The following is a 25,137-nucleotide window of genomic DNA, read 5'->3' as shown; positions in this document are numbered from 1 at the left end:
ATTGGACAGACTATATCTCCTTTTTGATTTTTACATTTGTTTATTTCATCTGTGTGTCTGTGTGTGCATGTGCATGTGTGTGTTCATGTGCCATAGCACACATGTGTGCTCGTGTGTGTGCTTGTGTGTGTGTGTGTGTGTGTGTGTGTGTGTGTGTGTGTGTCGGGGGTGTGTGTCAGAGGACAATTTGCAGAAGTCAGTTGTCTGCTTCTGTGACATGGGTCTCGGGATTAAAGCCAGGTTCAGATTTGATAGCAAGCACCTTCACCTGCTGCACCCCCCCACCCCACTTTACAAATGGGGAGATCAAGGTTTGAAGGGGTGACATCCCTCATCCAGGGTCACTTAACCAGCAAATGGCAGAGCCGGGATATGAACCTGGTTCCACCCGGATAAAAAGCTAGCTCTGTCCCTTATAGCTCGGTTCCCTTCAAACGGTTCTCAGCCCTGGTCTATCTACTAGGGCAGCCTGCTCCCGATGCTCTCCAGGCTGGACCTTGTTCTGTTGGGGTCCCCCACTTGCCTCTTTGTGCTTTAGAATCAGTGAAGGACTGTGGCCTTGGTGGGCATTTGCTGGACAGGCCTTGGTGGCAGCTAGAACAAACTCATTCCGAAATCTCAGTCCACGGTCTCATTTGCATAATCCCCACAATCCAGAGCAGACCCAGCTTCCCTTTGTGATACAACGGAAGCGAAGGAGAACTGTCCTAGGAGACTGGCTCTGTTTCAGCTGTGGTCTCCTCGTGCCATCTCTGCAGCTTTGATTCTGGGAAGGGTACAGCAAGGGACAGAAGTGGAACCTGCTACCCATGCCTCCCTGTGCCCGTAGTCTCCAGGGACTGCCTGGGCCTCTCCAGACAGTAGAAAAGGACTGCCCTGCTCCGACCAGAGATCTGTGGATTCTAAATGTTCAAATGTGTGATAAAAACATGCCATTTGCATTTTAAAATTAATCCTAGGGGAAAATAATAGGCTATTAGTTAATAGCTAGAGCTGACAAGCTGGCTGCCCTCCAATTCCATCTGAGAGTCACGGTGAGAAACTCTGCCCAGCTTTCTAGCCAGTCTTAGGAGAGCACGACTGTTCTCCTTGTCTCCTTGGGCTCCTCCCGGTCTCCTTGTCCCCAAGTCCTCCTTGGAGTCTAGGCCACCTGCCAGTCCCCCTCCAGGAGCTGGGAAACTTTATATCATTTTGTTCTACTACTTTGCTGTGTGACCTTGAAGAAGCCCCTTTCCTTCTCTGAGCCTGTTTATTCACAAAATGATGGAAGTGGGATGCCAGGTCCTTCTGAATATAAACCTGCTGCGTTTTGTCCTCATCTGATCAAACACTGGCGTGAGAGGCCTTTTGTGGTACGGTTGACATTAACACCTTGAGGACCACTTTCTGGGAGCAGACCCCAAGCACAACCGTGAAGGTTGAGTTGTTTGGGCCACTTTCCCAAACAACAATGAGGTAGATCCTTCTACCTCATTTCAGATACTCTCCTGGACTCCAGCTACTCCCTCCCATGGCTGCAGAGATAAAGACTGAGTTCCAGTCCAGCCCCCAATCCCTATACACCAAGTCTACAAGATCCAGGGTCACAGAACTTGCAAACAGGACAGCTCACATTGCTCTGGGCTGGTACTCTGGATCCCTAGCCTAAATATCTTCCAATAGTCACAGAAAGTACCAGGCAGGCAAGGCAAGAGCTTGGGATACAACCTGTAAGGAAGAGCATGTAGCCTCAGGAAGCACTGTGGAGATGGTGGGTAACTTCTTAGGATGGTCACCATGGTGCCAGGCAGCCATGGCAGTCACTGCATCTGGGTGCTTCTGGAGGACTACCTACCTAAAGGCGGAGGAGGCTTGTCCTGGGTCCCCTGGGTTTTGAAAGCTATCTGTGTCCTTCTGAAAACTCTCAAGTCAATTTAAACCCAAGAATTATCCATGTCACTGGTTCCTGAAAGCCAGCCTGCTTGTCATCATCCTCTGTCCTCTGTGTCATCTGTCTATCCACCCATGTACTCCTCCATACACCCATATATCCACCCACCCATCCTCCCTTTGTTTACCCTTCTATTACTCTATCTACCTATCTATCCATTCACCCATTTGATCATCTATCTATCTATCTGTCTACTCGTCTGTTCATCCATCTATCCATCTGTCTGTCCATCCATCCATCCATCCATCCATCCATCCATCCATCCATCCATCCATCCATCTGTTCATTTACGTGCCCAGCCAGCCAGCCATCTATCCACACACCTATCTATCCATCTACCCACTCACTCATCCATCACCCATTCATTCATCAAACAATACATCAACCTACCCACTCACCTATTATCTGTCCATCCATTTGTCCATCCAGGCATCCATCCATCCATCCATCCAACTATCCTGTTGTCAAATATTCCTAGAACACTTCATTGGGTTTAATCCTATTTAAACATGAGCCAGCTGTAATCTTTGCTCTTCCTGATTCACTCTTACCAGGGAACTTTCCTTATTGCACCTGATCCCATGACTTCTCAGACACCAGGATCCTTAAAGAATGAGCCCTGTTTTGTACTTTTGGCATGTTTCTTCTGTCCCAGCATCCAGCCTACATGTACTTTTTAGGACAATGTCTAGATGGGGCAGTTCTCCTGGGCTTCCCTGCCCCCATACCCAGCTCGCTGATCTGACTGCACCTCCGTTGCCAGGCACCCATCCAAATCGCTCTTTCAAACTCCCAAACAGAGGTAGATTGGGAAACCGGCAGCCAGGTGAACAGCCAGTCATATAACCCTGTACTTCTGCAGGACGCCAAGATCAAAGCAACCGGTATCGGGCAGGGCAAGCAACTGCATCAACCTTTCACCTGGGCATGGCATGCTGCCGGTTACAAAGGTGTCACTACTCAGCCGCTTTCATCTTCCAACAGGGCCCCTGCTACAAGGAAACAGAGGCTCCGGAAGTCCCATGCCATAAAAGTCACAGAAAACAGGAGGCAGAAAACAAGGCTGGGATTTGAACTCAGATTCACTTTCAAACTTATTGTGGCCACAAGCTACAGAAGGTAGCTGGGATGGGACGGGGAATTCTAGCATACAGCTTAGATTTCCTGAGTCTTTGGAATGACTTTAGCTGAGCCACCTCTTCTCTGGGCCTCAATTTTCTCTGCAGCCAAGTAGGGAGGTCTCCAAGGCTCACACAATGGTTGTGAAGATCAAGTTGATAACAGGAGAGCAGGCTAGCCCCACCCAACCCTGCCTTGACCCTTTTCTCCAGATAAACAACTCAGGTCTTCCCAATTCTAGAGAACTGAACCTTTGTCTCTGGTGGTTTGCAGATACTTCAAAGCATCTCGCTGCCTGTTTTTAGTACCAAGTGGTTGCTTCTTTGTTTGTTTGTTTGTTGGTTGGTCAATAGGAAAGGTGTCAATCAATAACTCAATACCCAGGTTCCAGCCCTTTTCTGGACCCTGGGACCTAGAGGTGAACAGAATGTGGGTCTGTCAAAAGTCAGGGGACACAGGAGGTGTGGGCTAGCAGGCAGGAAATCCGGTATGACTCAGACACACTGTAAGGCACGTGTTCAAATTGGTGTCTCATTCTACATTGTTTTGTTTTGCAATAACACTCTTGATTTATGATCCTCCCAAGTGCTGGGAGTATGGACATATGCCGCCATACCCAGTTTGCACTCTTTATCATTATTATTTTTTTGAGACACTACATATTAAGACTACAAGCCTAAGCCCTCACGTTCAGCTTTATTATGCTCTGTTAATGAATCTGTAAGGTTCAGACCCATTTTGTAGATAAAGCAATAGCCAGACATAAAGTTCATGCCTACATTCCCAACATTGAGGAGGTTGAGGCAGGAGGATCATAAATCACATGACAAGGCTGTGCACAAAAAGACACACACACACACAAAATCAACAAACAAAATAATAAAGAGACTGAGAATTAAGGAAGTTAAGGACTTTTCCTGCTCAAAGTCACACATGGCCCCAACATATCATTCTCTAGGTTCAACCCTCCCCCACTCTCTGTGCTGTGAGACAATTGGGGGTGGGGTGAAGGAAATCAAGGCGTGTGCCATCAGCTTGCTGGTGAAGGTATCTGTGGCAGGTCTGTTGGAGTGGGCGTCATGTGACAGGACTTTGAGAATGGCATGGAGAGTGTGGCAGAGAGGATCTGTGGATGACAAGAGCCAAGAGCTGAGCACAGGGAGAATACCACAGGAAACAGGGCCTGGGTTGAACAGCGGAGATGATGCTGGGGAATGAAGTCGTCCAGCCTCTGGGGAGCCTTGAATGTCAGGATAGGGGGTTGTATTTACTGAAGAAGACAAATGAGGATCCAGGAAAGCCTATAGCAGGAAAGTTGCTTGATCAGAGGTGTAGGAATTTAGAAAAACCCATCTAGAGGTCTGGATTAGATGAGACCCCAGTACCTCCTTCCTCTGTTTAGATCTCTGCCTAGACCAGGCTCCTAGAGAATGCACTAATGCCAGAGGCCACCAGATGGCAGTAGAGGAATCAGCTGCCCAGAACCTCAGCCCAGCCCAGTCACCTCTACCTCCCAGTGACAAAGACTCAGGGCTGGCTTCAGACTCAAAGTGGCTTTCAAGGGAAGCCTCCCTCCCGGTTGCTTTGTCCACTCTTGCTCTGTGCTCAGAGGATCGTCCACAATGGAGCGATGCTCTCAGACGCCTTCAGGGGAGCACGGAGTCAACAAGAGTTGCTGACATTTCCTACCTTCTGGTCCCTGGAGGAGTCTGTCGCCCTTAGTCATGATGTAACAACCAGAACACACATACACTGTGTGCTAGGAGAAGAAAGTCAGGAGTCAGCACTGTGCATACAAGGCTGTAGTTATACCAAAAATGTGCCTAGAAGGGGCGGGGGGAAAGCCAAGAATGAAATGGGTCACCAAACATAAGCAGTACTTCTCAGGGTAGGGGACATTGGGTAAATCTTGCACGCACACACACACACACACATATACATACATATATATACATATATATATATACACACACACACACACACACACACACACATATATATATATATATATGAAGTGTTCATTGTCATCTTTATTTTTCACAATAAGAGCACATGATTTTATCAGAAGGTTAAAAAAAAGTTTTCTCAAAATAGGGAGGGCAGCCATCCATGTGGGCACACTCTGCAGTTTGAAACAAAAAGCAGTATAAGTTTGAGGTCAGCCTGGTCTACCTAACGAGTTCCAGGCCAGCCATGGCTGCATTGTGGAGACCTCGTCTCAGATAGAAATAAAGAGGGGGATGGGTCAGATACTGGCTGTCAAGATGAGCTTTCCCAGCTCCTCCTCTGGGAAGCCTCCTCCTTTCTCCAGGGGAAAGGCTGCGAATCCCTCCTCTGCCCTGGGAGAGTTTGGACAAATGTCTATTTTCACTTTTTCACCCTGCAGGACAGGGAACGCTGTTAGTGTTTAGCGTGGCATCAGCTAGCCTCACACTGCGTAGCTGAGGATGCCTCTGACTTTTTGATTCTCCTGCCTCCGGCTCCTGAGTGCTGGAATTAAAGGTGTGCACCACCTTTTCCAGTTTTTTGAGACTCTGGGAGCGGAACCTGGCACTTTGCGCATGCTAGGCAAGCACTCTAGCAACTGAGATGCATCACAGCTCCCAGATCTACCTTTGTGCTCCTTGTCACATGGGGCTATCCAGCATTCAACGTAGGGCAGATGTAAACAGAGACGTGCTAAAAAGCGAGATACCAGATTGCAGCCTGTGTGGTCCTCCCTCTCAGATTGTAGCTGGTGTCGTCCTCCCTCTTGTAATCTCAGTATTGGGGAAGCTGGGGCAGGAGAACCGGGTTATTCAAAGCCTGGGTGATACAAAGCACTGGGTTATACAAAGCACTGTCTCAAATCGTAACAAGGTAAGAAAAAAAAATAAATGTGAAATGGTTTGTTAATTACACATTGACACAGTAATTTTTTTTTTTACTTGTTGGCCTAAATAATTAAAGTTAGCTCTTCCTACCTCCTTGTATTTTTCTTGGAGGTGGTATTAGAGCCCAGGGCTGCAGCTGGAGAGATGGCTCAGCAGTTAAGAGCATTGGCTGCTCTTCCAGAGGAAGGTTCAATTCCCAACACCGGATATGGCAGCTCATACCTGTCTGTAACCCCAATTTCAGGGATTCTGACATCCTCACATAGACACACACAAAGGCAAAAACACAAATGCACATTAAATAAATTAAATTAAATTTAAAACCAAAAACCTAGGAACTCCTTATTTAAAAAAAGAAGAAGAAGAAGAATTCAAGACCACATGCATGCTGAGTAAGCAAGGTGTACCTCTAAGCTACAGGTCCCCTAGTCCTTCATTTGATTTTTTTTTTAATATGGCTACTAGAGTTTTAAAATTACATATGAGCCGGTATTAGATTTCTTTTGGGCAGTGCTGACCTATGAGCTCTGTATGGGTAGAATTAGAAACACTCCTGCTTAGGTTCAGAGAACTGAAGGTCTTTCCTGAGGTCACCCAGCGAAGAGAGGGCAGGGACAGAGGTATAGCCAAGTATCTGCTCAGATCCTCCAGCTCGGCAGTGGTTGGAGGTGTGCTCTGATCCACACGTGACCAAGGGCTCCCATCAGTCCAGTGACTGGGCAGGTAAGACAGTGGGAGACAAGGTATCGACAAGTAGGAAACACCCAGCAGGTCCCGTCCCCACATTTGTTTGGCCTGGCTTTCAGCTGTCATACTCCCTCCTCAGACAGGCTTCTCTGACCCCACCCTCCCCACCCCCAGGGTCACTCAGCGCTCTGTCACCCAGCTTTATTGTCTTCCTGGCCTGGATCATTGTTGATTATTTTGTCCCCCTTTGGGACTCCTGCGGGGTCTTGTCTAACAGGTCCTCAGCTGCATTCCTGCCTCCCCAGTGCCTGGCACGTAGGCAATGCCCAACTCATGTTTGTCAATCAAGTGAGACAGAAAGAGACACAGACAAGTGAGGTCATCAGATTTCTCTCTATGACTGCAGCGATGCACAGCTAACAGTGCTGTGAGTACTTGGGCAAGTACCTTTCCCTCTCTGGATCCCGCTTTCCCCTTCTAGAGGCTGGTGCTGGGGGTGGGAGGCTCCGCTCGTTGAATTATCATGAGCCGACTGGATGGGTGTGAACACTGCTTTGTAAACTGTTAAAGCGTGATTGCAAATGCGGGGAGCTGTTGTCATTAGACAAATGAAGCTTCCAGCCGTCTCTTCCTGTGCAGTGAGGGACCGGGTCTGGATCCAAAGCTCACTCTCCAGCCTCTGCTACACCTGGAGGGGCAGGTTCCCCATTAGGAAACATCTAATATGCTGGGGGTTTGAGAGGCAATATGCAAACTGAAGATAATCAAACTATCCCCAGGCCCCAGCAAGGGAACCCGTGATCATCTTTCCGGAAAATCCTAAGCAAATGGGTGTCAGTCCCGAAGAGGCCAAAGTTAGTGAAGGCACTTAGTAAGGGGTTGATGAGGTGGAATCCTGGTCACAGAGCAGAGAAAGCTGGATAGGGTTTGGCTGGGACAAAGGCGGAGTCGAAGGCAGTTGCCAAGAGAGCAGAGAGGAAGGCCTTGGATGGCTGACAAGACTCAGCCTTTCTATAGGATCTCAAATGGGGAATCATACAACACGGAGGGAGAACGGGATGGGGAAGATACGGGGCTTTGTTTATTGCTACAGTGATTTTTTTTTTTTTTTTTTTTTGCGTTTGGCCAGGTAAAAGTCCAGACTGCTATCAATTAATGATAAGGTTTTCAGTGACTGTGGGAAGTTGGCTAACTGAATAAACGTGTTCTATGGACCTATGCAAGGCCCAAGGGATGAGTGTGGGTGTCAGACACTGCTTGAATCCTAGCTCCGATGCGCTATTTGGCCTTGAGCAGATGACTTACCTGGTCCTCAGTCTCATCACCTGAGATGGCCTGCACCTGCCACCAGAGTTGTGACAATGGAGGAGAGGAAAATCTGGAAACGTGAACAGCCCCGAGCCTCATCCCTGGTACCCGGGTTCTCAAAGGATGCTAAAATCTAGTATTTGTATTTTGAATCAAAAAGGATTTTAAATCAAGAAGGAAGCAATTGCTAGGGGTGGGTGGATGGTGACAAGGGTCCCCAGGGGATAGAAAGAAAGCAGAGCTGAATCCACCCAGGATGTAATAGATGGCCCATAAATGTTTCTGGAAATGGGGAGGGGCCACCTGTATACACCAGGGATGGAGGAGAAAAGGCTCAGAGTCCACCAAATCCTAAGCCCCTTGGTTTGTCTGATGAGGAGAAACAGAGAAAAAAAAAAAAAAGCCAGGGCACCCAATTAACTTCTACCCCAGGCAGGAGTCTGCAGGCAACACGGAGTGGAAGGTGTTGGCAGAGAGGGTGATCTTCCCTGTTGTCTTCTATTCTCCCCGGCTCACTTCTGTTCTGCCTCCTTTGCAACCTTCGAGGCCCACCATTTCCAGGTGGCCTCCCAGGCTGAGGTTCATTTCTGATGGACTCTCAATGCTTCAAAGGGTGCCCCAAATTTCCAAACCTCAGTTGGTGTCTCAGGACAGTCTGTCTGATGGGCCTTGAAGGGAAGACATCTCTGGGACGTTTTGTTAGTTTGTGGGACAAAGGGACTGGAGAGGTCTGCACTGGACTTTTAACAGCTTGTCTCTCTAAAGCATTCTTCCACCCACTGCAATGATCATGGCCAGTGCTGTTGGCTAAGTGTGTTTTCAGGAGCGCGGGTCCCAAAGGCTAGGGGCCCTGCCTGGGTGGTTCCCGCAGGATCCCTCCAGTCCTCCCACCACCGGTCTCAGCAAGCCCGCTAATGATGATGGTGATGAAGGCTGTCAGAGCAGGCTGGGCCCGCAGAAATGGAACAAGGGGTTGTGTCCTCCCCGAAGGGACAGCTATGCACAAAACCGAGCAGCCCAGACAGGTCCATTCCACCGAGGGGTGGAGTAGGGGCTGTCGCTAGGCACCCCCCACCCCCGGGCCTCCTCCACACCCCTGCTCGCAAACTGCACCGGGAACCAGATCAACAGAGGAGAAATACAATGTGCGGCTGGGAAGGTCCGCGGGGAGGGGCCGGTGGGCTCGCGCAAGACAACAAGGCAAGGAGGGAAGGCCCGGGGTCTGCCTGCCAGGGCCCGCCACTCCTGCCAGAGAGAACCCCGGGCCCGCGGGCGAGCGCCAAGGCCCACTCTCCCAGGCAGAGGCCCCAGCCCAACCCTAGAGCCTGGGAAAGCCGCCTGTTTTGTTCCCAGCTCCCCCCTCTTTCCCCCCCTCATTCATTGCAGTTCAGTCCCTTTCGAAGCCGCAGGGACGCGGGTGGCAGGGCTCAGGCAAGGGGGTGGCACTCCCAGTCCTGACAGGTAGGGCCAGTCCCCCGGCTTTGGGCAGCCCCTTCCTCGTTCTCCGCCCCCCCGCCCCGGGTCCCCTCTCTCTGCTCCTGTCAGCCGCGCCAGACGATCTCGGCTTTGCAGCATTCAATAAAAATTGAGAAACATTTGGGCTGAAATCGCTGCTTTATCTGGAGGAGCCACAGCGCCGGGAGAGACCACTGCTGCGCGGGGGGGATTCCGGGGTCCCGGACACCCGGGTGAGTGGGGTCACGATGCTCCAACACGGTTGCTGCCCCATCCGAAGGGACTCAAAAGATTTAGAAGATCATGACTCGGGCGTGGTGCAACCCGTGGGTGCACCGGGCAGAGGCACAGGATTGGCAGTCCAACCCCGGCTCCCCCCACGCCCGCGGCTCAGGTGGGCCGTGCCCAGCGCTGGCGGAGCCCGGGTCCCCGTTCTGCCCGGGCTGGATGGCTCATTCTGCTGGCTGCGCGGCGGCGGCGGCTCGTGTGTGTGTGCGCCGCGCCCCGCCGCTCCCCGCCGGCCCCCCGAGCCCGGGGCGCGCGCTCCAGCCCGGGGGTCCCCGCGGCGCCGCGGCCGGAGGCTCCGGGCAGCGCAGCAATGGCCGTGCGCAGGCTGGGGGCCGCGCTGCTGCTGCTGCCGCTGCTAGCCGCCGTGGAAGGTGAGCGGGGATGGGGGCGGGGAGCGGCCGCCTCGGCCCCGGGTCGCCCCCTCACTCGGCCCCGCGGTCGCAAAGTTTGCCCGGGGGCCGGTGCCGGGCGCAGGTGGCCGCGGGGAGGTGTGGCCGGCGGCCACCGCTGGGAAAGACGCGGGGCCCCGCGGGCGCCCGGGCGAGCGGCGGGCGCTGATTGACTGTGCCAGGAGGAGGCGAAGGGACCATCTTGCCGAGGCTTTGTAGCCAGCCGGGTGAGCGCCGCCCAGGGCTGGGGGGTCTTACCACTGCGCGCCCGCCACCGAGGTCCCCGCATCCCCGCAGAGCCCGGCAATGCCTCGGCACCGAGCTCAGGGGCGCGGGCCCGGCGCGCAGTGGGTGCTGCAAAGTTTGGCAGGGAGCGTTCCGAGGGAGGCACCGCGGCCGCGCCAAGGATTGGGGATCCCTGGCCGCGCCCCCTTGGATGCAGCCTGGGCCACCCGAAGAGCAGGGGCACCCGTGGAGTGGAGCGAAGCGCGCGTGTCCCCCACCCTCGCGTCCGTGCCCGCCCGGTCGCTCGCGGCGTACAATGGGGTCCCCTCCCCAGCAGGACTGAGCGGGGGATGGGGCGATGGGCATCACTCTTGCGCGCCGGGTTCTCCGGGTACCTCCGCGGGCCACCGCCCCGTGGGCGACAGAGCTCAGCGTGGAGTCTGGAGCCCCGAGAACTCTCCAGCTGCCGTCAGAGACCGGACCAGATGCTTTGCCATGTGTTGTTGGCCTTGGCCTGGGTCTCTGGGCCTCTCCCCGAGGCCTCGCGCTGTGGTACCACCCGACCCCCCGGGGGCGGGAGTGGCTGCCAGGTGGTCGCAGCTCGCTGGCTTTGGAGGAAAAGTTGTTAGTGGGGGTCTGGGTGTGTCCACCAGGAATGGCCGGGCTGGAAGGACCAGGCGTGAATCCTAATAATGGTTCTCACGTGTACTGTGCTCTACAGTTTGCCAGTCGCTTCAGTTTATGAAGTACTTTGCTCTCCGTGGTTTACAGCGTGCTGCACGGTTGACAAGGTACTTGAAGCCTTCTTTGCAAAGTGCTTGCCGGCCGACAATCTGTGTTGAATCCTTCAGAAGTCTTCCGGGAAGCCAGATGGGTCGAATTTTTACTGGTTTTTAGCAAATAGGGAAACCGCGGGTTCAGAAAAATCCTGTCTCAGCCCTAGCCATTGGGTGATAAAAATAGGCCCTGAGTCTGAGGTCTTTCAAACAACTGGCTGGGTTTTCTTACCCCTAAAGAAGGTGACCCGTTCTAGGAGTGTGCCACCGAGGGCTTGAGGGGTGAGACACAGAGTGCCCTATTCTTGGGTCACTTTGGGGTGAGGTGTGAAGAAGCCTTGAGGGCTCCAGGCACAGCCACTCCAGGCATGGTGGGGGACCCCGTGCTATAACTTAGTTTCTTTCCCAGTAATGAGCATTTTAGTGACCGCAGTGGGGAGGAGAAGGGGGGGGGTCCTTGGATGGCAGCCATAGTGTTTGGCACCAAGGCAGCTGTCCTCCGGCTCCTGCAGGATTTGGCGGCTGCCTGCGGTTTCCCAGAGTGGGGTGGCCAGGGCACTGAGGGTGCCACGGGCCCTGGGTGTGGAGGGCAGCCGTGGAGCCCGGCTGCTGGCGGGGAGCTCCCTGGGAGCTGGTTGGTGTACCGCGTATTACTCCGGCTTTGGGGAAATGACTCATGTGCTGGCCCGCTATACGTTGGGATGTTTACAGTATTATGGGGAGCTTGGCATAAATATTGCTATTTAGGTTGCAGTCAGTGGGGCTGGAGGGGAAGAAAATTGGCCTCTCTTGTGCGTTTGAGAAGGCCCGAGTGTGTTTTTAATTACCGTGGGGTAGATGGAAGGGCCACGTCTGTCCAGCTCTGGCAAGTGGGTGGTTAGAATCTGGGGGGGCTGTGGCCTGGCTGGGCCCTGGCCCTGGACACAGAGCTGGTTGGCAGCTGATGTCACAAGACGGGATGGTTGCCCGTTTGGGGGCAGGAGTAGGAGAACTCTGGAGAATTTAATTCATCATGATTAGCTCATATTGGACTGAGAGAAGGTATGAGGTGGACCCCAGGGGACTGCTTGTAATTCTCTCGGGACGCTGGGGTAGCTGCCTTCTCTGTAGGAGCCTCAGTTTCCCTAGGTAGGGCCTCTGGCTATTCTCTGTGGATTCCATCTTTATACCAGCCATCCCTAAATCCTTCCTCCAAGCCTCTTTTTTTTCTCCTCTGTCACTTAAGGTGATCACAGTGACTGTCTCACCTGTGTGATCGTAAACATCCTACTGAATAGTGGATGGAGAAATAATCCAACTGTAAGAATTGGGTATGCCTTTGTCCTGGAAAGGAAGAGTAGGTGGTACTGCCTATAGCATATCTGGGGCACATTGGATGCTCCAAGATGCAGCCCCGTCTGTGGGACAGTATGGAGGCCAGAGGCCAGGGAGGACAGCCCTGGCCTCCAGCATCCAGAGCCGTAAGACCACCACTGCCTGCCTTTCTTTCTCTTCTGGCTTGCTCTGTCTCCTAGCCCATCACGGGGCTGCCCTGAGCATTACAGCCTAAGGATTTCCAGCTCTAGCCTGTGGAATGCTTGCGAGGAGATGAGGTGCACGTGTGTATGTGCACGTATGTGTGTGCGTGCGCACGCCGGGGAGTGGTTCCCCCCACCCCCGGCAAGAATGGTGAGCATAATGTCTCGCCCAAACCACAAGACCCCCTCCAGGAAAAGCAAAGTGTTGAACATCTGGAGCTGGGCCCAGGGACACATCTGACAGAGGATGGTGGCCGACTCACTACTAGATGGAATGTAAAGGCAGAGGTCTCTCCCCTTCACAGCCCTTCGTTTGCTTTCCAAATATTGATGGTGCTTCCTTTTTGGCTGGCTGGTGCTGGACCCTGGGGCCTGCAAGGAGACAGGGGACAGGCTGACAGAGAAAATCGTTGGCAAGAGCGAATGTGTGAAGTGTGTCCCCTAGCACTGCCAGGAGGAAGTTGAGGGCCACCTGGGGGTGCAGTTTGGGCTGGAAAAGGGTTGTTTCCTCTTTTATGGCTCTGTGCTGCCGGTTCATTTTTTCACTCCCCACTCTCCCGGCAATGAACTTTCTTAGCCACCTGGTGGTTTTTGGTGGGTTTTTTTTTCACAGATTGGTCTCTTCAGAGTTGAGGCAGTTGACTTTGGGACTGTGAGGAAGAGGAAAAATGTTGCCAGGCAAGCTAGCAGCATATGGAAAGGCCCGGGAGCCCGATGATCTGGCATTTCCTTGGGTGTGACCTAAGGGAGTGTGCCCCGAGGACACTAGTGGGAGCCAAGACTTAGAAGGAAGACCAGGCAGATGCAGAAAGGCTGGGGTGGAAGGTTAAGATGTTGAGGGAAGTGGAGAGGGAGGCATTGAAGGTTCTTGACTTGTTTATTGAGGGACCTAGCCAGATTTGTGTTTGGGAAGATGGATGACTTCAGTGATGGGGGATGCTGAGAATATCCAGACTTGGTCCTGCAGAGGAAGGCTGGTCTGGACTCTGAGTTCCCTGAAGGCGCAGACTCCCTGGACCTTTTGAACGTCCAGAGTTATGGAACATAAAACTGCTCAAACACTATACTTTCCAAGAAGCCTTTGGATACTTTGTATCTTACCAGCTTCTTTTGACTTTGTAACAACCATATTGGTTTCCTTGTTTCATGGTGCCTGGCCCTCTGGACCATGAACCTCAGGAGGCAGTGACTCAAGCTGCTGCCTTGGCCGTAGCATCCCAGTGTGCAGAGCTGCTTGCTATGATACTCAAGGGCAAGTGCGTGGTCAGCTACCGCACAGTCGATGGATAGAGTGCTCAGTGAGTGGGCCTGGGACAAGCATGGGAGGGAAAGAACTGGGGAAACCAAGGGAGCCTTCCTGGAGAGGGAAAATCTGGGGATGGCTCAAACGGGGCTGGAAGGAAGTGTTTTGAGTATGTGGGACAGAACAGTTTAGCCAAAAGGCCATATGGACCCTTTCTGATAAGGGCTGGGAGCTTGACCTGCTCCGAGCCTTGGTGAATATGGGGTAAATTTGCAGTTGTTTCCTGGGTGCGATTGTTTTTGCTCTTTCTCACTTCAGAGGAGGTAGCTTTTGTGTATGCCTTAGTCAAGGAAAGCAAAACCTCACTTTAAACCCCAGCATCTGAGAGTTCTTATCAGATGGCCCCTTCTCTCATCCACCCCTCCATGCGTCTATCTGTCCATCTCTCTATCCTCTGTCTATCTACCTTCATCATTGCCCTCCCTACATCCATCCACCACTCACTCGTTCACTCACCCATCCATCTGTCCATCCATCTCCAGGGGCAGGCGGTGCGTGGGGAATAGAGCCTGGCTGTGGGAGAGAACAGGGCCTGCTGACTTCGTAGAAATACAAGTGCAAAGAGTCTTCCGGAGGCACGGATCTGGGTTCAAATGGGAGCACAGCAAGCTGTGTGGTGTGGAGCAAGATGCTCCCACTCTCTGGACTTCATCTCCTATGGTTTGCTTGGCAAACACTCAGCATAGAGGGGAGGCTGGTTTGGGTCCATGGTTCCTTTCCTTGGCTTGCCTGTAGGTGTAGTCTGTGATGATTGGGCTGGGATGTGCCTGCCTACTTAGTAGTGATGGTCTGGCTCAGTCCTCTGTCCTGGCTTCATTCCACAGGTGCCTTGCTCCCCTAGCCCTGGGACAGGGCTCTACATATGAATGGATTCAGAAGTCTCTATCTAGGACAGTGGGGGATGCCCTCTGGGTCTCAGACTACCTATAGCTCTGCACTCTGGTCACTCTGAGCCCATCATAAAACCCTGGCTTGGGAGGTACCACAGCTCTCAGGATTCTCCCTACCTCTGGAGTCTTTCAGCAGTGCCTCCTCCTGTCCTCCTCCAGTGCCTCCTGGAGGTTGTCCTTGCTGTCTCTGACCCCTTGGTTGAAGTGTCCTGGACATGTTCTCTGGGCACTCATGCTAGTCTCAAACTGGCTCCGTAGCCAAGAAAGACCTTGAACTCTTGGTCCTCCCGCCTCTATCTCCCAGTTGCTGGGATTACAGTTGTGCGCCATCACGCCAGTTTTATGGGGTGCTAAGGATTGAATCCAGGGCCCTTTGCATGATAGGCAAGCATGCTCACCAGGAACCGAGTCACATTCCCAGTCTCCTCTGGGCATCTTTAAGGATCCTCAGCCCAAGCTCCCGTCAACTCTGCCCGCCCAGAGTTCATCTGTGAGCTTTGGTGGAAGAAGCTCCTTGTACAGAGAAAGACCCTCTCAGGAAGGGTGGGAGGAGCCAGGAGGGTGGAGCTGACGAGTGACTGAAGGCTTAGGCCTAGAAGGGGTGGGGGTGGGGGGAGGGGGAGGAGCTGGGCTACTGTTCAGGTTAAAGGGTGTAGATGAGGTTCGAGTTGCTGATCTTTGTGTCCTGGCCTCTGTCAGTTTTGTGAGTGGGGAGCAAGGTGGGGGAATCTGTATTTTAAACACCCTTCTGGTAGTAACACTTGTCCCCAGTGACCTGAGATACAGCCGGGGACTCCTGGGAGAGGAGAAGGACCACCAGGCGTCTGGGAAGTGATATGCATCAGGGGCCCGTGCCTACCTCCCCGCACCTCCTGGTGGCTGCCGAATAGGAGGAGGCTAGGAGGCTGGCCGGGCGGGCCGGAGAGTGGGAGGGAGGAATGTTTGTTCAGCTCCAAGGGGTGGGGTGGCCCTTGGTGCAGCACCTGGAAGCTTCCTGATTGGCATCAGGGAGGCAAGGCTGATAAGGCCTTGAAAGGGTTTTAGGGCTTTTTTAAAGCAGCTGCCTTCCGGAAGGTGGGGGAGGGGAACTCCTGTGTCACCTGGGGCTTGCTGAGGCCACTGAAGCCTGGGCCTCATTAGGTGAGCATCCCGGAGCCACCTGCTCCTCCCTTCCTCCCACCCACCCACTCTATGCCCTGGGAGTAGGTACACCCTTCGAAGAGGGTAACCTTTCCTACTTTGTGGTCTTAAGCCAGCAGGAAACTCAGCCTCAGTTTCCTCCTTTGTAAGGGGCAGACAGGGTCTGCTGGGAGGTGCTGGGAGAGCCAGAGTGCAGGTCCCTAGCAGCAGAGTAACCTGACACTCAGCCATGCCCAGCTTCATTTGGTGGCATAAATGAGATGTGAGTACCCTCTCCCCCTGTCCTTCTGCATAGCCCCAGGTCCCTTCCCTCCTGTCCTCTTAAGCAGCCTATGTAGGTTCAAACACGCATGTACGTGTGCACAGAATGACATATAGAGTCACACTCTCCCCTCCTGTGTGTCCTTACGGGCGGTTGCTTATTCTCTCTGAGTTTTAATTCCATACTCTTGAGATGGCTGTGGGAACTGATACCCTCCCTGGAGAAGCTGGTGAGCTGAGTGAGCCTCTGGTGTGAATAAACATTACAAAGCTGCAGCCGCTGGATCCCAGTCAGCAGCTGGGCTCAGAGCAGCAGAACGTGGGTGTTGTTTCACTAGGTCCTCAGTCTCAGCTCTCCCCTGCCCTGCCCTTCCCTGCAGGGGAACAGCCAAGACAGGTAAGGCCTGAGTGTTCTAAAGCTGGGTTTTACTCATCCTTGCTGAGGGTAAGAGGCCCCTCAGCCTGTCTTTGAGGGGTTTCCTCAAAGGCTTTGCCCTAGTTTAACCTTCCCCCTCACCAACTCCCAATTTCCTCAAAGCCCTTGCCCCATTTGACACCCCTCAGAACTCCCATTCTCCATGGTCACACCCCGCTTTTGGCCCAGTGCCTGCCTGGTTTCCATTTCCTGCCACGAAAGGTGCCGATGGCTGTGATTGTCTGCAGACCTTGCTGAGCCTGTCTGTATGTCCTACAGGTTCACAGTGGCCATGTGGCCACATCCATTTGACAGATGGGGGAAAGAAAACCCAGAAACTGACAGTCCTGGGGACACCCAGGGAATGGCAAGGTCGGGGCCAACTGGGTGTGAGTGGCACTGGGTCAGGGGGAACTTGTCCTCTCCAATTGCTTCTGGAGCAGGGTTTTGCGCTCTCAGGCAGGCTTGGCTCTGGCTAGGGTCTCTGAGGCAGCTGTCCAGCCTCCAACTCTGTCAGCATCCTGAGATAATATAGAGGAGAGTGTTCTGGAACTCACAAACCTGCCATAAAAATGCAATCTCTGTCATAATGGTCGGAATAATGTTGTTGTAAGTTAGACAAATCGGGTGTTAACGCTGTGTATTGTGGGGGCGAAGGGGGAGTGCCTCTGCCGAGATCGGAGACTATGAAGTTGTCATGAGAGGGCTTCTGAGAAAACTGGAGGATCATGAGTTCTGTGTGCGCCATGGTCACCCTCCAAGGGGGCAGGAGCTAATGAGTCCACTTCAGAGATGGGGAAACCGAGGCATGAGGGGAAAAAAATGTACCTGTCCAAGGTCAGTGGCTTGCTGTAACTGAATCCTCTCCACAGATCCCAGAAGTCTCCATTTCCATTGACTGTTTAGCCAACGTTTAGAAGGATAGTGTGCTATAGAAAAATTCCTGATTCTGGCTTCTCTGAAAGTCAGTCTGGCTACCCAGGCTCACGTCGTCACATGGCTGATTCTCAGGTACCTCCTCAGATTCCCCGAGTACTGGGTGACTAGCCACCACCTTATAGCATATATTGGTATTGCCCTCCCGACTCTGCAGAATCGAGTGGACCCTTGAGTCTGGCCCAGACTCTGTGCGGACCTAAAAACAGAAACTAAAGGTCTCCTGGGGCGTGATTGCCTATTCTATGACATGGGTCAGGATGCTGCAGTGGCCAGGTACTGGACACCGGTCCCGGAGAACACCACCGAAGGACATCTGTGGCCTGCTGCTGGGTAACAAACACCTCTCCAGTTCCTAGCTCAGAGAAGGACAACTTAGGACTTCTTCTCCAGCAGGTTTGTGGCTGTGGGAGGTATTGTGTTTCAACAGTGTCTGCCAGGACCCTTGTGGAGAAGGGGCCTCAGCCAGTGGGACTGGACATGCCAGCGTGGTCTTGCGGACAGCTGGAGGGCTGGACCCCCCACTCCTCAGTGTTTCTCTCTTCCAGAGGACAAGGCAGAGCCTCAGACTTTTCCTTCCTTTCTTTCTCTGCCGTGCTGAGTCTATACCAAGGTTTCATGCCTGTTAGGCAAGTGTTTTACTTACTACTGACCTACATGCCCATGTAAGACTTGTGGTTTTGCCTGGCAGCAGTGGCACACGCCTTTAATCTCAGCACTTGGGAGGCAGAGGCAGGCGGATTTCTGAGTTTGAGGCCAGCCTGGTCTACAGAGTGAGTTCCAGGATAGCCAGGGCTACACAGAGAAACCCTGTCTCGAAAAACCAAAGGGGGCCGGGGGAAGAGACTTGTGGTTTTAGTAAAAACATAGATAAGATTATGTACGCATATGTACATATATGTTAATTATTGTATGTGAGTGTGGGCATGCATGTGTCATGGCATGATTGTGGAGGTCAGAGAAGTGGGGTCTCACTTTCCACCAAAGGACCTGGGGATCGATCTATCTAACTCAGGTCATGAGGCTGGTGTGGGAAACTCTGTTACCCACTGAGTCATCTTCAGTAGCTTGGATTTTCTGAGACCATGTCACATTCTGTAGCCCAGGCTAACTTCCTATTTGTGACAATCTTCCTGCCTCAGCCTCCCACCTGCTGAGATCACAAGCAGGCTCCACCATTCTCAGTCTCCGTGTAAGACTTCTTGAAATGTAGGACCAGTTAACATCAGTCCCAGAGCCAGCTCAGGTTCATCCCAGACTCCTTCATCAGGCTCCCAAGAAGGGAGGAGACCCATGGTCTCATTTTCTATTCAGGCCTTAAGGAGACGCCCCTTTCTTGTCAGAGACTTGACCTGCCGTTTAACTGGAGTAATTGCTTCCCGACCAAAGCACACATTGGAGGAGATGCTCAGGGTTCTGGGCTTTCTCTCATCTCACGCCATCTCTGGTACATCTCTAAATATGCTCTGGGTTACCCTTTGCTCTGGATTTTGATCTAGGCTGCCAAGGAAACAAACGGGCCTTGTGTTCGTTCACTGGGGTAAGGGCGTTTAGGCCACCACTCTACAGACAGTTTTATTCCATGCTGTGGGTAGCCCATGGATGGAGGCAGCAGGAAGCCAGAAGGCCCGTTCCCTGCCTGTGACTCTCTCCACTCCACCCCAGCACTTTCTCTCTGTACCTTTCCAGTGAATCTTCCCTGAGCAGGCAGGGTCTCTCTGTCACCTTGTGACTCATGCCCAAGTTAGTTCCTGACAGGTGTAAAATCGGGAACCTCTATACTAGTGAGGGCAGCCAGGGACAAACTTATTCAAGACCTGTTGTGAGGTCTGAGGTCAAAGAAAGAGGTCTTGGGCTGGTCACATGGAATTTGAGGTTAGGTCCTGGGATAGGTGCTTGGGCCTCAGTTTCCCCAGGAGTCATAATTTCAGCTATCTGTGATATCTGTGTCAAAAAAAAAAAAAAGCAGCCGTATTCTTCAGTCAACTTAAAAAGCATCTGAGGTGTGGCTGTGGCTGCCATTCTTGTTGTGGCCAGGGGCTGCCACCTGCTGAGAGAGGTGAGGGAGGGATGGGAAAGGTTTGGGTATGATTCCGTGGTTGTTGGAAAAATCTACTTTTGTAGCACAGGTGACGTGTGTGGGTAGAGGAACCTCGCTGGCGTCATCTGCAGAGGCCCATTGGAGAGTGGGCCAGGCAACACATTAGTGGGATTTTACGTGTTAAATTTATGACAGGCAAGAAATACGGCTCCTATCTGCTGCCTAAATGGGAGATCAAGTTTGAAGTCACACAGATAATAAATCACAAGGGTCCTGGTTAGAGACCCCAGACCCAGCAACTGGCCTGACTTGTGATCAAGTCGGAAGGACGGTGATACCCAGGAGAGAGCACAGGCCCTGGCTAAAGATGGCAGGTGCCATTCACCCATGACCCATTTCTTTCCCTATGGGAGTTGGGGCTCAGGGCAGAAGCTTATGATTCGCTAAGTTTGTGTGTTTATGGGGAAACTGTCCTACCTAACCATGTTCACGGTTCGTGGTCTTTATGCTTGCACGGCAAGCACTGGGCAGACCGAGCTGTCTTCCCCGCACCTGGAGGAGGTGACTCCTCAGAGAGTCCAAAAGCTTAGGCACACCTGAAGTGTGAGGCCAGTGCTGGGCACAGTAAGTGCCAAGACGCAGTGGCAGGCCCATGAACGCACTGGGTATTGGGTCTGCATATAGGAGTCCTGTGTGTGTGTGTGTGTGTGTGTGTGTGTGTGTGTGTGTGTGTGTGTGTGTGTGTGTGCCAGAGAGCAGAAGCTGCCAAGCACAAGGGCGGGGTGCAAGCTGCCTGTCCCCAGCAGGGAGAGCGTGAGGTCAACATTCCCATTATGGCGACGACATATGTCCACAGCACCAACTTGTCACTTGGCCCGAGTCCATGGGAAGCCGGAAGGACAAAAAGCATCTGAAACGTGTAAGTGGGGCCGAAAGCGGCTTAGAGCACAGTGGGACTCGACCCTCCTGAATGGGCCTTCTCCGCCTCTCCTGGGAGGCAGGGCCTGGGAACAGCTCTGCCAGAGCCCAAAGGGCCCTTTTGGAACCCACAAAAAGCTGGGGGCCCGGGGAGTCTGCTCGAGTCAGGGCCCTGGCTGTGACATCCTCTTGCTTGTGCCCGTCAGCATCAGCTGTCACGACTCACAGCCTCAGATGGCAGCTCCCGTGGCTACGGGCAAACAGTGGAAAGGGAAGACTTCTGAGCAGCTGAGGAGCACCCCCAGCACTTGGGACACCCTCGGACTAGTCCCTTCAGGAGCCAGATGAGGCAAGACCCCTGGCCTGGGTCTAGGGGATCCAGGAGGTCCAGGCAAGAGCCTGCTCTTTGAGAAAAAGGAGGAATTCCTTCCTGGCTTTTCTACTTGTCCGCTCTGTCACTGAAGATGAACCAGCCTGGAACTCACTGGGCTGCCAAGATGACTTTGAGTTTCTGATCCTCCTGCCTCCACCTCCTAAGTGCTGGGATTTTGGGTGAGCACCAGCACACTTAGTTTGTGCAGTATGGGACATCAAACCCAAGGCTTCGTGCATGTTCGGCAGACACTCTGCACTGAGTTAAATCCCTACCTGGTTGAACCTCTTTAGTATTAGGGTTTTTTTTTCCCCATAAATGGGTGTGAGAGCCCCTGCTCCAGGTGCTACCAGGGAAGTAGAAGAGAAAAGTCTCCATTTTTCCAAACCTTGCGTCGTCTCAGTTTCTCTGCTTGGTTTTGAACAGTAACAGTAATAACAGAAGTAGTTTGGCTCTACTGAGGATATAGGTACAGAAAGGAAGCTGTTAAGGCCAGCGTTGTTATAGCTTATAGGCACTGTTACATCCTATAGATTGAGCAGTGAAATTGGGCATGATAGCTCTCATACCTGCAAACTCTGAGGCATCTGGGGCAGGGGAATTGCTGTATGTTTGAGATCAGCCTGGAGAGGGTCATTGAGTTGGGCTGAGTGGTTCAGAACACCTGCTGCTAAGCCTGACAATGGGAGTTTGGTCTCTGTGCCCACATGGTGGAGAGAGGGAGTCCATTCTCACAAATCACCCTTTGCCCTTCACTCATGAGCAGTGGAATGCGTGTGCACACACACAAGTATGCACACACACACATGCATAAAGTACATGTAATAATAAAAAGTACTTTAAAAAAATTAGGTTTGGGCTGGGCAGTGGTGGCACACATCTTTAATCCCAGCACTTGGGAGGCAGAGGCAGGCAGATTTCTGAGTTTGAGGCCAGCCTGGTCTACAGAGCATGTTCCAAGTCAGCCAGGGCTACACAGAGAAACCCTGTCTCAAAAAAAAAAAAAAACAAAAAAAGAAATTAGGTTTAAAGAAGGTTATTACTCACTCTTGGACTTGGGCCAGGGATGGTGGAGCTGGACCCAGACTCATAAGCTGCAAGATAGATGGAAGGACGGACATCCTCACTTTTAAATATTTCAGAATGATTTCTTTGTTATTTAATGTGCATTGGTGTTTTGCCTGCATATTTGCCCATGTAAGAGTGTCAAGTCACTTAGAGCTGGATTACAGATAGTTGTGAGCTGCTTTGTCGGTGCTGGGATTTGAACCTGGGTCCTCTGGAAGGGCAGCAGCCAGTGCTCTTAACCACTGAGCCATCTCTCAAGCCCCACTTTTAAATATTTTAGAAGCATCCATATAGCTGTGGCTCACATCAACTACCAGGAGGACTTTTGTGTTATATTCTTTAGATAGAGGTGCATGCATGCATGTGTGTGTGTGTGTGTGTGTGTGTGCGCGCGTGCGTGCGTGTGCGCGCGCACGTATTTCTATTCTGGGTTGGAAACAGGGCCTTATACTTGCTAGGCAAGTGCTCTGCCACCGAGCTACTCTTACCAAGGCTTTTTACCCATTTTATCCCCACACTAAACTTGTGGCACCTATAGTGTTGTTTCCTATTGCATCCTGCCTGCACCCCACCCCCTTCTTGCTCTGGCATCTTCCAGCCACCTATTAAGCTTGTGTATCTCCTTCTGTCTGGAGCGGATTGCCCTCTGCCTGTGGTAGTAGCCTTTGTGTCCACCGTGGTACCTTGCATGTAACTCTATTATATTTCTCAGATTGTATCAGCCATATAAGGGGCCAGCATGCCCACTTCCTCCCAGCCATAGTGGGAGATGCCCAGCTGTGACGGTTGAATGGTGTATAGAGGAGCAGTGGGCTGAGCAGTTGACAGCTGGCTGATGGTTGGACGGATGAGTGGCTGGACGGACAGAGGATGAATGAATGGGCAGCTACATGGATCTGATGGTTGGGCAAATGACGGACAGGCTGATGGTTAAATGGATCGGTAGATGAGTAGACTCGTGGGTGGGTATGTGAGTGGTGGATGGATAGACCAATGGGTAGGTGGATGGCCGAACAGATGGGAGAGACAGATGGGTGGATGAGTGGATAGGTAGATGGATAAATAGGTGTGATGTACAGATGAATGCATAGGTGGATAGAATTGATAATGGATGAATGGATAGCTGTGTGGCTGGCTGGCTGGGTGGGTAGATAGATGGGATGGATGGATGGATGGATGGATGGATGGATGGATGGATGGATGAATGGACGGACAGATAGAAAGAGGCAAGCATTTGCATGTTTTGGATAGACAGGTGGATAAATGAACCAAAGAATGAATAAGAACCTGGGAGCCCTTCCTCCCTGAAATTCCCTTTGGTATCTGGACTATTATATTTTCCCATTCTTTTGTTTCTGGCTCCCGACCAGGTTGGCAAATAGCAGACACCCCAGGTTTAGAAAAATCCTCTGAGCCATCGATTGGGTTTGCCAAAGTTTCTACACTGAGGAGTTCCGGAGAAGTTGCCCCCAAGTGATTATCTGTGGAGTAAATCCTATTTCCCCGCCGACTTGGCTCATGCTTTTAGAGATGTCTTCCTGCTGTCAGGGGCTGCTGCTTTTAGAGCCGGTGACAGGTGGGGGAAGAGCCGAGACTCCCCCGGGATCAGCCGTCCCAAGCTTCCACTTTCTCCAACCTATGCTCAGACTGATGTTGGCTTCAATTTGGGAGCTCACAGCCAGGGAGAGGCGCAGCAGCTGGGGACAGACTGAGCATCTGGTCTCAGAAGCCTATGCTGCTGGCCGCTGGGGCTTCGGGTTAGTCCGTCGTTCAGTTTCCTCCAGACTCTTTCTGCTCATCTGTCTATGCATCCTTCCTTCCTTCATCCTTTTCTCCTCTCCATCCATCCAATCATCTGTTTGTCTGTCCATCGCTCTCCATTAAAGGCCTCTGAGATGCCAGGGGACCTTGTGAGAAATTAAACAAAATGGCATTGGCTATCAGAGCTACATCCCAGCGGAGATGGTCAAAACCTGCTTCCTCTTCCTCCCTCTCCATCACCTCTTTTCCTTCTCTTCTCTTTTCTTCTCCTTCTTCATTAGTAATATCAGAGCAGCCTCTGGATGAGCTGGCGCTATCCTCATTGACCCTGATAACAGCCCCTTAACTCCTAGGGCAGATTAAAACAGATGCAAGTTCAGAAGTGTTCGAACACCCAAGGTAACTGTCTTAAACAGGTCGAGCTTCTCTGATGTGAAAAACCTGAAACCCAAAAGGATTCGATCAGTATGAGCCCTCAAAGCAGGAAATTCCCAATCTGATGACATGTGATATGTCATAGTCAAAACTCAGGCGCGCTGAGGCCAGTGGGGCTGGGGAGATGGCTCAGTGGGTACATCCTTGAGGCCTGAGGACCAGAGTTTCAGAGCCCAGAATTCATGTAAATGAGTCTAAAGCGTGATCCTCGCACTTGGGAGCTGGAGACAGGATGGCAGGATCAAGCTAGCTAGCGAGACTAGCCGAAGCAGTGAACCAGGAGTTCAAATGAGAGTCCCTTCCTCCATATATAAGGTGAAAAGTAATCAAAGATGCCAAGCTATCAACCTCTGACCTACAGATGCACACATGCCTGTGAATCCACCTGCATACACACTCCCACTAACACATCAAAATGGAAATGTCAGCACACTAACAACATCACGTAAAATGACCTTTGGGCTCGTTCTGGGTTGTTGTTGTTTGATGATGTTTGGGGTTTTATTTCATTTTGTCTCTTTTTTTTGTTTGTTTGTTTGTTTGTTTTGGTGTGATGTTGTGTGTATGTATGCTCACATCACATCTGTATGCAGGTGCATGTGTCTTCCAGTGCACACGCGGAAGACAGGAGTCAGTGCTGGGTGTCTTCCTCTCTCTCTACCTTCTTTTTTGAAGTGGAGCCTCTGGCTGAACCTAGAGCTGGTCGGTTGACTGGGCAGTATGCCCTGAGGTTCTTCTGTCTCCACATCCAGTGTTGGGGTTACAGGCATGCACCACCAACTCCTGGCTTTATTTTCTGAGGGTGCTGGGGATCCGAACTTGGGTTTTCCTGCTCGAACGACCTACACTTTATCCACTGGGCCAGCTCCCCAGCCCCAGATTCTCACCTAGTGCAGGCTAGCCTCACATTTTCTGCATAGCTGAAGCTGGTCTTGAACTCTTGATCCTCTTGCCTCCACTACCTGTGTGCAGAGATTACAGGTGTGTAGGAGCACACCCAGCATCAGGCTGTGTATAGAAGGTATATAT

General features: G+C 52.1%; 1 protein-coding gene and 1 long non-coding RNA gene across 10 annotated transcripts in view; one reads left to right on the top strand and one right to left on the bottom strand.

Moving 5' to 3' along the window:
- Positions 1-3,726: 3,726 nt before the first annotated feature.
- Gm31536 lies at positions 3,727-9,866 on the bottom strand. Of its 3 annotated transcripts, XR_881502.3 has the most exons (5): positions 7,915-9,866; positions 6,013-6,171; positions 5,745-5,854; positions 4,739-4,872; positions 3,727-4,175 (listed from the first exon to the last, which is right to left on the bottom strand). It is a non-coding gene; the product is annotated as a predicted gene, 31536 (long non-coding RNA). The 3 variants fall into 3 exon arrangements; XR_390839.4 differs by having other exon boundaries at positions 3,727-4,350; positions 6,013-9,865; XR_390838.4 differs by having other exon boundaries at positions 6,013-9,865.
- Positions 9,475-25,137, top strand: part of Ephb2 (Eph receptor B2) — a 188,791-nt gene continuing 173,128 nt past the window's right edge. For 3 of the 7 annotated variants that reach the window (XM_030253191.1, XM_006538533.4, XM_006538531.4), the window contains exon 1: positions 9,791-10,031. In XM_030253191.1, coding sequence (XP_030109051.1) covers positions 9,971-10,031 — 61 coding nt within the window. In that variant the 5' untranslated portion in view covers positions 9,791-9,970. Of the gene's footprint in view, positions 9,606-9,788; positions 10,032-25,137 lie in introns of those variants that run through there. The other 4 variants (NM_010142.4, NM_001290753.2, XM_030253190.1 and 1 more) reach the window with 3 other exon arrangements.

This window comes from Mus musculus, chromosome 4 (assembly GCF_000001635.26).
Source record: "Mus musculus strain C57BL/6J chromosome 4, GRCm38.p6 C57BL/6J".
Classification (NCBI taxonomy): domain Eukaryota; kingdom Metazoa; phylum Chordata; class Mammalia; order Rodentia; family Muridae; genus Mus; species Mus musculus.
The sequence above is the reverse complement of the archived record's forward strand: the minus strand, read 5'-3'. Positions and strand labels throughout refer to the sequence as shown.